The sequence below is a fragment of the Sus scrofa genome, chromosome 7 (genome assembly GCF_054392235.1).
Source record: "Sus scrofa isolate SSC_HxYL_T2T_F1_AM1 chromosome 7, Sscrofa_HxYL_maternal_Yorkshire_Landrace_v2.0, whole genome shotgun sequence".
Classification (NCBI taxonomy): domain Eukaryota; kingdom Metazoa; phylum Chordata; class Mammalia; order Artiodactyla; family Suidae; genus Sus; species Sus scrofa.
This window is the reverse complement of record NC_139389.1, coordinates 25,006,992-25,019,128: the sequence shown is the minus strand read 5'-3', so window position 1 is coordinate 25,019,128 and position 12,137 is coordinate 25,006,992. Positions and strand designations below refer to the sequence as shown.

The window sequence follows — 12,137 nt, the reverse complement described above, 5'->3', positions numbered from 1 at the left end:
TAAATACACAAATATGTACCTTACTCATTTTATCTTCCTGTATCTGGGACACATTCCACTTTCCTCAGGGACTCTGATGGAAGGACCGAGGGGAAATCCCAACCAGAAAAGGAGAATGCCTGACTCTTAACTAGTGACATCACAAAGATTTCATTTATAAATATCCTCATCCCATTTAGACTGTAGATAGCAAATGCAAATGCCTATGTTGGGGGTGGGAGTCAGAGGATGTGGGAATGAGACAGACCTACTGGTGAATGGCACAGAGTGAGGGCTGACTGCACAAAGGCTGATGCCTGCGGTTAGTCATTAAAAAGTCACCATGTGGGGAGTTCCCGGGATCCAAGTAGTTAAGGATTTGGTATGGTCACTGCTATGGCTCGGGTTCGATCCCTAGCCCAAGAATTTTTTGAATGCCGCAGATGCAGCCAAAAAAAAAAAAAAAAGTCATTGTGTGATAAGACAATTTAAAACTTCACAAAATTGAGACAGTTGAGAAAATAAGATATTAGAGGTAGTGAGGGTCTACTAGTGCTTTCAAATATTAGAACTGACAAAGAAGGATACTCTGCCTAGAAATAAATACTAAATCATGTAAAAATAAATGTATAGGTCTCATTGGAGGTAAGGATTAAAAAACGCAGTCAAATTCACTTCTCCCTCCCTGTCACTTGGAATAATATTACACCAGGTAAAAAATCTGATTTTTTAAATTAAACTTTCCATTGTTTTTAGGATTCATTCTCTGTTGATCCTTGTACAGGGATCCTGAGATCCAAGCAGTAGAGGTCAGCTTTATGTAACCAAGAATGGTTAGTGAGATGCTCAAGGCAGGTGTCAGGGGTCTGCAGAAAGGAGCATCCCAGGCAGTACAATTGGGTATGAACATTCTCTGTCTCTCATCTGATAATATTTTCTTCACCTAAAGTTTCTGATTTATCATGTTCACGTGAAGGAAGGATGATGAAGCCCTTCCCATCTTTCTTGCTGAGTCGTGTTGTGTTAAATGTGCCAACATTGTAGAGGCAGCCATGAATTCAAAATAAGAAATTCAAATGCGCTTCATCACCATCAAAGCCTCTTGTCCTTTAAAGCCTCATGGTAATGAACTCATAGGACACTGTATGCAATATCCTCTATTATTATCAGTCTATAAAACTAACCTATATTGAGTCACTCATCAAGTAAATAAGCACTGTGATATGAATCTAAAGATGGAGGAGTTTTCTGCCCAGTGATTAAACTGTATTGATAGATTCCTGTTCCCCATAATAAAAGATTAAGTGGCCATGAGCATGGGCAAGATTCTGGAGGTTTAAATCCTGAGATGGACTATCAGTCCTAGTTGGATGTGTGAAAGAAATGGATAATTTTAATAGCTCAACGGCTTGGCTTCATGTGCCACCTTTCCCAGCCCCAAGATCCAAGACAAGCACATTCTATATAATTCCATTTTGGAAGTAAACCAGCAAAAGCGATTCATTTTGGTCGGCTGCACACAATTTAGAAATGCTCCTTAACTGACTTATCCATTATTAATCTCTGCTTTCATAATGAAAATTTATTTCCTATCAGCCAAAGGAAACTATAGGATAAAGTATTAGATATTTTACCTGAAACATTTAGGACAGTGCCTGGCATGCAAGAAAAAAACCAATATTAATTAGCCTTTGTTACTACGAAATTGTCATTTCAAAACACTTTAATAGTAGACACAATTATGGAAGGTGGTCATTAAAGATTGTAGAGATGATTATCCCGTCGCCTTCCACAATTCCCCATAGCAATTTGATCAAGAACCTAATATTTACCTGGGTGATGCCTTAACATAAACCAGCAGAAACCATATTATCATTTGATTGGATTAAAATGTGCTGGAGGATCTAGACATTTCCACCCCTCAACACTAGGAGCTATATCTATTCCCCACGAAATGATTAATTTAGAGGAGCTCACAGAAATTTTATGGCAGGGTACTGGCAAATTGAATAAATTGTTATGCTTTCCAGAGAAGGAGAAAATTACTGATTAAAAATAATGGCCAGGAGTTCCTGTTGTGGCACAGCAGAACAGAATCCAACTAGTATCCATGAGGATGTGGGTTTGATTCCTGGCCTTGCTCGGTGGGTCAGGGATCCGGCATTGCCATAAGCTGTGGTGTAGGTCACAGATCTGGCTCGGCTCTGGCATTACTGTGGCTGTGGCTGGCAGCTGTAGCTCCGATCAGACCCCTAGCCTGGGAACTTCCATATGCCACAGGTTCAGCCCTAAAAAGCGAAAAAATAAAAATAAAAATAAAATGGCCAGACCTGAATAATGCTTTGGGTATGGGCTACCCTTTTTCTCACTAATGTACCAACTTCCACAACCCTCTTTTCTTAAGACATCAGTTATATCACATACCTTTACTCATAATATTTGAGGGGAAAAAGTAGATGGTATTGGCTTCTGAGGAGCCACTCCCTGATCTTGTCTGCACTCTCTCCTTCTAACCTCCCCAAATTCAGAGGATGTAAAGCTCCCCAGTCCTCACTTCTAAGGCTATGCACTGAGAAGCTTTTGTTGTCGTCAGGACCGTGTCTGATCCCAGGAAGCTCATGTCTCGTGAGAGAGCATTATGTCCTAGCAGAGCCCTCAGCTACACACACACACACACACACACACACACACACACACACACACACACACACACACACACACACACACACACACACACGCCGGGCTGTGCTGATTACATCATGATATATTTGGGCTTTCTTCCTTCCTGAAGCAAAAAGGAAGATGTTACACTTCAGTATTCAGTATTTCTCCTTGTTCTGAATCCATATCCTCCCTCCCTCCCCCTGGGAACATTTTCTTCTCACTAGAGAGGCTCAAGATGTAGTTTGATTCTGTCCCTCAGGAATTGCCACAAACAGGTCTGTCTTTATTTGCCGGCAAATACTAACATTTAGGAAGAAAAATAAGTAAATGTAAAAGACAATGTAAAATATGAATCTACATCTTATATACAGTTAAATATAATGAATAACCTATATAATAGGTAACTGCTAAGTATGTAATACTATGTACATACTATGAACTGTGTACATACTATGTTATGAATTCAAGTGAAATAAACTACTGCAAACCAAACCTCTGACCATTCTAAACTATTTCTATAAAATACTCAGATTTTTTATGGCTACACCTTTTATGGCTAAGGATCAAATCTCATCTGCAACAATGCTGGATCACTTAACCCACTGCATTGGGCAGGGGATCGAGCCCCCACCTCTGCAGCCACCTGAGCCACTGCAGTCAGATTCTTAACCCACTGTACCATGGCAAGAACTCCTAAAATACTCAGATTGTAATTTTTATCTGAATTAAACAAAATAATGATCAAAAATAATTCTGGGATTTCCCTTCCTGGCGTAGTGGTTAACGAATCCGACTCGGAACCATGAGGTTGCAGGTTCGATCCCTGCCCTTGCTCAGTGGGTTAAGGATCCGGCGTTGCAGTGAGCTGTGGGTTAGGTCGCAGACGCAGTTTGGATCCTGCTTTGCTGTGGCTCCAGTGTAGGCCGGCGGCTACAGCTCCAATTGGACCCCTAGCCTGGGAACCTCCATATGCTGCGGGAGCGGCCCAAGAAATGGCAAAAAGACACACACACAAAAAATACTTCTGAAAACTACACAAGTAACTTTCGTGTTATATTGATACAGTTAACTTTTATTCTGCTTATTGTAAAGGCTTCAAACTAATAAATCATAGTAATCTTCAAGTTACACATGAGTTTGACAAAGTGCCTACTTGGAAAAAGAGCTCTTTGGGATTTCTTTTATAATGGCATTGTGGCCATTCATGAGGGCTCTCTCCTTAAGACCTAATTACCTACCAAATGTCCTAACTCCTAATATCATATTAGATTTTCAACATATAAATTTTAGGGAACACAAACTTTCAGTCCACTACACCATATACATTGATGCTCCTGAATGTTCTAATTTTCCAAAGAATATACTCCATCCTTTGCTTCTGGGCTTTAGACAACCCCTCACGTGTCCCAGCTCATAGTCTTTTCCCAGAGGCACCCGCGTTTGTTAGTTTGCCTTGCCACATTTTTGAGAAACACCAGCCACTTTTGCAGACTGTGTTCTGAGTTAGGTGAAACAAAGATGAGCATGTTGCATCAGCCTTTCCAGTGGCTCCCAGACAGGTTAAAACAGACACCATAATCTGTAAAGAAGGTCTGCTCTGTTCCCTCCAGAGTCAGGGTCCGGGGTCTCATACGGGGAACTCAGGCTGCCAACACCTTAATTCTGTGTCCAAGAGTAGGTGGAACAAGGACAAGTAAAGACACCACAAAACTCTCCTGCCATTTTCAAGTTGCCTTCATCTTCATTCAGCATTTAGTTTGTTGCTATAATCCTTTGACTATTTTTCCAAAATTCTGGAAATGTTGATTTTGATATGTGTTGATAATGCTTCCTTTTTGAGGTTTTTGTGGGAGAACGAGCACTTGTAGCCTCTTATTCCACAATTCTCCTGACCTCACCACTAACAGCTTTTTTCAATTTTTTAAAAATTTAACACTTTTCTATTTTTTTCTTTCTTTTCATGAGTTTTGCCATTTTTTTCCAGATTCTTTGCTTCCATCTGGTGGTATAAGCATTAAATAACTGAGTTACTCTCAAATTATTATAAGCACCTTTAATCATATTTTCTACAAACTGTAGAAAGAGAAATGAGAAGATATTAGAATGTTTGAAATGTTTTTATTCATCATTTCCTAATTCTTATACTCTTAATTTTTTAAATAATAATTTATAACTTTGGTTATTTTATGCCTAAAACCAGTTAAAATTAATTAACCTAATTTCATCTGTGTATATCTTTATTTCAAATCCATTATCACCTATATATATGTGTGTGTATATATAAATTACACCTACCTATGTAAAATGTCTACTTGAAGCTTTTTTTTTTTTTTTTTTTTTTTTTTTAGGACCACACCAGAGGCATATGGAAGTTCCCAGGCTAGGGGTCAAATAGGAGCTGTAGCTGCTGGCCTAAGCCATAGTCACAGCAATGCCAGATCTGAGCCACATCTGTGACCTACACCTCAGCTCACTGCAATGCCAGATCCTTAACCCATTGAGTGAGGCCAGGGATCAAATCCACATCCTCATGGATGCTATTGGATTCGCTATTGCTGAGCCACGAAGGGAACTCCCTCAGTTTGTTTTTAGGGAAGACAATGCACTGGGTCCAGTTTCAGGATCCTCTCGGAGTCATAAGTGAGGTAAATGTTTCCTTTGTCCTCTTCAGCCTGACCCCAGAAATTTCAAGATCACTCTTCATAAAATCCATTTTTGTTGTATGACTACAACTACTCATTCCCAGGTGATGTCAATATCCAATTGCCCTTTTTATTTTTAAATATGTATTTCTAGGACAGGGTCTCTGAAAACTTATTCTACTATCCTATTTACATGAGATATTCACGAGCATTACTCAATAAAATGCTTTGTGGACAAATAATTTGGTGATGTTCTAAAAGAGATCTAATAAAAACAGGCACTGGCTTTACTGTACAGGTACATTTTGTGAATTTCTAAGGAGTGTATATGCTGAGTCTTTCAAACTTATTTGACCAGAGAAACTTTTGAAAAGTTTTGGAAATGCTGGCTGAGGTAAATATTTTACTACTAAGTTTTCTGCTGTAATCTTCCTGAAACAAAACCCACACATGAAAACCTATCCTATTGGCACACTTCAATTTGTGACACATGTGTTCCATTTCTGAGGTCTTGCTAATTATGTTCTATTTACATAGTGATTATTTAAATAGGATAGTGACAGTGATAATTGTACAGAAATCATGCTTTTATACATGTACTATGCTGAAGATGAGAACTTTATTTTCACTTTTCCAAGATTTTATTTTAGCATACGAATTGAGGTCTAAGTCTTCAAGACTGAAGATCTATGTGATCAGAAGGTTCATTCTGTAACATTTCCCTAAGAGACCTTTGCTCTTGGTCACTATTGTGCTTGGTATTAATTGCCCTATTAGGAATATAGAGTCCCTAAGGTCCCCTTCTGGACTTGATAGCAATTCCTGCTATAGTTACAAAATTCAGTGTGTTCTGGCTCCAGAAATAAACACTATTACCCCAACTTTGTCTTGGATTTAGAGATGCATATTCAGAACCTCATGGTTCTGGAAAGCTTAATCATCATCACCTTCCTGACTTACTAAATTAATTAGAAGAGCTGGGACAAAATTTTCAGAGGTGAGGAGATAATGAGAACTGCATATTTTCTCTTGTATCTAAATACAGAAAACGTAACAACTGCTCATGTCTGTCTTCCTCAAACCACCCTAGCCAATAATTTACCCAGTTTTCATGTCTACTTTCTACAAAGTGTTGTTGTTTCCTTCTTTTTCTTTTCTTTTCTTTTTAGGGCCACACCTGTGGCGTATGGAAGTTCCCAGGCTAGGGCTTGAATTGGAATTGCATCTGCTGGCCTACACCACAGCCACAGCAACATGGGATCTGAGCTGTGACTGCAACCTACACCACAGCGCACAGCAACACCAGATTCCCAACCCACTGAGTGAGGCCAGGGATCGAACCCATGTCCTCATGGATACTAGTCAGGTTCATTACCACTGAGCTACAACGAGAACTCAAAAGTGTTGCTATTTATGAACATCATATTAAACTTAGTATTACTAATTTTAAAAGGAATTCAATTTGAATTAAACAATATTTGTATAGCTCCCTTAATTTTGAAGAGTGAACCTTCAGGAAAGGGGTAATGCAGAAATATGAAACAAGAAAGTGTAGTTTCTCTACATTTGGAAGAATTTCCTTCTAACTCTTTGTTCTCTTAAATTCCTTCCAATTATACAGTTTGTTAAGGTATTGAAGATATAAATTCTTTCCGATAAAATCATGACTTGGGATACGTACATATATGCATGTTTATGTTATATTTGTTCATGGATGTTTTTATGTATGTTCTTTTATTCCCCATGTTCTTCGAATCATTCTATTTTCTCAAGACTGGTAGAGAATTGAAGAGACTCCATTCATAATTAAACATATGCAGTTTAAAGTGTGGGATGCAGTAAATCGTGATGCTCATGGGTTCTGTTTTCCTGGGGACAAGTGCATGAATGGAACTGGGCTAAGGGGTGAGTTAAATATATATGGACATGATGATTGTATCAGAGGGAATATTTGAAGACTATTTATATATAGTTAACCTTAAGAAAACACCCTAAAACATTTCTGGGAAGTATATTTCAGAGCTTTACTTTTTTAAAAAAATGTTGGCACTCACAGCATATGGAAATTCCTGGGCCAGGGGTTGCATCTGACTGGATCCTTTAACCCACTGTGCCGGGCCTGGGATTGAACCTGCACCTCTGTGGTGACCCAAGCCTCTGCAGTCCGATTCTTAACCCACTGCACCAGTGAGGGAATTCCCAGAGCTTTACATTAAAAACAAAACAAACAAACAAAAAAAAACGAGTCTTCTGATAGAGTTTCTGAGAATGCTGAAACTTTTTGACTGAATAATGGGAGGATTAGTGCAGCAAGGAAATAAGGTAGGTCCTTTGAAATAGATATTTGGTTTTAAATTAATGTTACTATGTGTTGTTATATTGCTTTATGTTTAAATATGTTTTAAACACACAATTTTTGCTACTCAGCAAGTAGTAATGGGGGAAATTGGCATAATAGAATGAGAAAAGGTGTTAGCTTCTTCAAAACATATTTGTTTGGTTTTGACTATGTTAAAAAAAATTGACCTGCAAGCTAGGGATAATATGAAAGATACTTAAGAAAAATATCTTACCCCATTAAGAGGTTATTTTCCATTTTAGAACACTTTGCATGCTTAATGAAATAGGTCCTTATGCAAATTGACACAATATTACAAATTAATTCAGGATTTCAAAAGACAAGTGTTTTGTGGAGTAAGGATTTGAGGGCATCTTGAAAAATGTTGATCTATTGATGAATATTAACAGGGAGCAGAATTTGTTGAGGGTGAACAATATGGATTATTCATGCAAAGGAGGAGACATGGGGCTGGCAAATAGTTTCAATAAATTAGAACCTTATGTGAGGAGAGAGGTTGATTTGGCTACAACAACATATAAATGTTGGGAGATAATTTTAAAAACAGAAAAGGAAACTGAAATAGTACAGAGCCTTAAATTCAATGACTAAATTTCTGAATTTTACATTTTCAGAGATGAAACTTTTACCTTGATAAACATCCCATTTTTGTATGATTCTCACAATGATATACAGGAAGGTAGTGAAGAATACAAACCAAAAGATAAGAGACCACCTAGAATGTGTTGCCATCTAGGATGCTGTGAATTAAAAGTCCTTTCAGGAAACTAAATGACATAATATATTGGTAAAAATGCATGAAATACAAAGCTGTCCTCATCATATTCAAATTTAAGTTTGGATAGTTATGCAATGATGAATAAGATAGAAAGTTGTAAAGTGACAAATTTTTTGTTGGGGGGAATGCTGATGGTTCCTAATTATGGCAAACTAGGTATGTCCAAGTGGATGACTTAGGAAGAAGGTATGTGACAAAGAGTCAAAAAAAGGACTGAGTCATGTTTGACATTTCTTTATCTATTCATTTTTTAAAGAAATCATAAGCAGAAATATGTAGATCTAGTATTGCCTCTACAAAAGATTTTTTCAGCTTTTATGTTTCTCTGTAGATGACACCCAATTGTTCAAAATAATAAACCTGTGATCCATCACTGATACTTCCTTCTCATTTCCACATCTAGAGTCTCTAAGTTTGTCTAGACTTGGCCTGTAGAGTCTAAAAATAGAAATCTACTCTCTTCTAAGGTGCTACTAAATTAGTGACATTATAAAGGCGTCCAACAGACTGTTACTCTGCTACTATATAATATAAAGTTATATAAACAAAAATCCAGACTATACTTCAGTTTTAATGAAATCAAAAACTTCAATTTTGAGGAACTCTAGGTCCTTTAATTAATATAAAAATAAAATATCTGATTAAAAGCAAAGTGTTTTTAATAAGGCACTAAAGGAGTTCCCGTCGTGGTGCGGTGGTTAATGAATCCGACTAAGAACCATGAGGTTGCGGGTTCGATCCCTGCCCTTGCTCAATGAGTTAACGATCCGGCGTTGCCGTGAGCTGCGGTGTAGGTCGCAGACGCGGCTCGGATCCTGCGTTGCTGTGGCTCTGGTGTAGGCCGGTGGCTACAGCTCCGATTCGACCCCTAGCCTGGGAACGTCCATATGCCGCAGGAGCGGCCCAAGAAATGGCAAAAAGACAAAAAAAAAAAAAAAAAAAAAAAAAAAAAGGCACTAAAAATTTATTCACAACTTACAAGAATGATTCTCTCTGAAAACTCTGTAATACCATATAAACTAGGCCCTCTATTTTTATATTAAAAAAAGTTGAAAGAAAATTATTACATAGATGGTATCTATTAAGTAATACTTTTCATTACTTGATTAATTTAATTTAATTATCATATTGTTTTAATATAAAAATTATTTCACATTGCATCCTTAGCACAACATTGAGATGTATATGTGTCAGTGTAGGATACTGAAATAATCATGTAATTTTTTTTCAAAAAATATACCTGATCCTTATTTGCTGTTTTTTGCTATTGACAACTGATAGAATGGCTACAAAGATGTTTGTTGATTGGACATCTTTCTTTCTTTTACTTATAATCTTACATGACATTATGGGAAGAAGAGGGTGGGTTTATGGGGGGAAATGATACAATTTGTTAGAACTGAGCAATAATTAATGATTAATCACCTCTTGCATGGTCTACTTTATGTCACCATATGTTTTAACAATTCTCTGTAAGTTCCACATACTTTTACTTTTCTCCTAGAAACATAACAGCTCTCTCTCTCCTCCATTCTATCCTCCCAAATGGCACACACCGTCCTAGCCCACCTTCGGGGTCAATTTCTCTCAACTGTACTTCTGATTTTAATTGCTTCTCACTATCTAATATCCATATTTTTATATGTACTATCTCTCCTTTTCACAAGCAGGGTGATGATGAAGAGTAATGAGAGTTTAGCAGATGATTTCATACTGGTGGGCTTCTCTGACCAGCCTCAGCTTGAGAAGATCCTCTTTGTGGTTGTGTTAATCTCCTATCTGCTGACACTGGTGGGCAACACAGCAATCATCCTGGTCTCTTGTCTGGATCCCATTCTCCACACGCCTATGTATTATTTTCTTAGCAATCTCTCCTTTGTTGACCTATGTTTTACCACCAGCATTGTTCCCCAGCTGCTGTGGAACCTCCATGGTCCATCCAAGACAATTAGTCCTATAGGCTGTGCCATTCAACTCTATGTATCCCTGTCACTGGGATCCACTGAATGTGTTCTCCTGGCTATCATGGCATTTGATCGTTATGCTGCTGTTTGCCGACCACTCCATTATCCCAGGGTTATGCATTCACGGCTTTGCCAGTCTCTTGCAGGAATGGCTTGGTTGAGCGGAATGGGCAACACCCTAATCCAGGGCACTATCACCCTTCGGCTGCCCCGTTGTGGGAACAACAGGATTTACCACTTTATATGTGAAGTGCCTGCCATGATCAAGTTGGCCTGTGTAGACATTCGTGTCAATGAGGTCCAGCTCCTCGTGGCTTCCTTGGTACTCCTCCTCCTTCCTCTGGCACTTATCTTGATCTCATATGGATGCATTGTCCAAGCAGTAATGAGGATCAGGTCAGCTCAAGCCTGGCATAAAGCCCTTGGCACTTGTGGGTCTCACCTATTGGTGGTTTCCCTCTTCTATGGGACCATCACAGCTATCTATATCCAGCCCAGCAGCTCTTATGCCCACAGTCAAGGAAAGTTCATAACCCTTTTGTATACTGTTCTAACTCCCACCCTTAACCCTCTCATTTACACTCTGAGAAACAAAGATGTAAAGGGGGCTTTGAAGAGGCTGGTACGAAAAGATCAGAGCACAGCAGAGTAAGAAATTCTTATGATGTAAAATAACAGACCTGGCCTATCTAAGGTGGAAGTGCTGAAGGAAAGACACCAGAAGGCATTATCCAGAGATAGCCTGAAATATATGCTACAAAACCAAACTCACAAGACATTCTGGAGAACCCCAAAGCAGCTGAAATTGCTTTCTTTCATCTCCCTATTAAGGTACTCAAAGCTAAATTGTGTTGTTTATAGACATCTTTGTTATCTGTCAGCCAATTGGTTTACTCAATAAAATTCAAACATGACTATTTCCAGAATCTCTGTAGCTAATTTTCTTCCCTCTCTGCCCTTTCTCTTATGTAAATCTTGGCTTTGCTTTGTTAAATTAATCTATTGATTGATATCTTTTGTATAAATAAACCCGGTGTGCTACTAATGAACTAGGTGTTTTTGAGTTACTCTTCAGCAGTTTATTCTAGTGATCTGCTGAGACATTGCCCATCTGAATCCTACCCTTAGACCAACAGAAACAGGTAGCCTAAAGTCCAACTTATCTGCACTGGATTCCTTGACTCTGCAACTCACCCTCCCTTAGCCTTTTTGGTAAGTCTGGTGATTAAGCCTTTCATTTATTTTTCTTTGTTTCTTATGTTCTAATCTGATTCTTTGTCAAGTTATATTTTCATTGATATTTTGATTGTCCATAGCAATTGTCTCCACACTTGCATCAGCAATAGTAGATTTTAAATTTTAATTTTTACATTTAGATGATTAAGTGACTTCTGTTAGTTGATAGATCTCAGGAATCCAGCCCCTATCACGTGAAGAGAAATGGGGCATTTGAATGTATTTCATTTGAGGGGTGTGTGTGTGTGTGTGTGTGTGCGTGCATGCGTGTGCATGTCTGCGCATGTGCGCGTGTCTGCACATGTGTGCGTGCATGCCCGTGCGTGAGCATGTTTGTTTGAAGATTCCAATATTTCTAGCAATTATATTTCCTGGTATAGGAGATACAGGGTTGGGAGGTTTTTAGTCTTTTGTGTCTTTCTGATTTTTTTATAGAATCCTCTCTGTGCATTTTGGGTTTGTACCACTATGAGTGTCCCTACATCTGAAAGGTCAGAACACTCTTCCTCCTCCCC

The 12,137-nt window shown here is 38.4% G+C and overlaps 1 protein-coding gene across 1 annotated transcript; it reads left to right on the top strand.

Moving 5' to 3' along the window:
• Positions 1–10,096: 10,096 nt before the first annotated feature.
• LOC100158163 (olfactory receptor 2G3-like) lies at positions 10,097–11,038 on the top strand. Its single transcript, XM_013996498.2, has one exon. It carries the CDS (start codon positions 10,097–10,099, stop codon positions 11,036–11,038), a length of 942 nt encoding a protein of 313 aa, XP_013851952.2.
• The last annotated feature ends 1,099 nt before the right edge of the window (positions 11,039–12,137 follow it).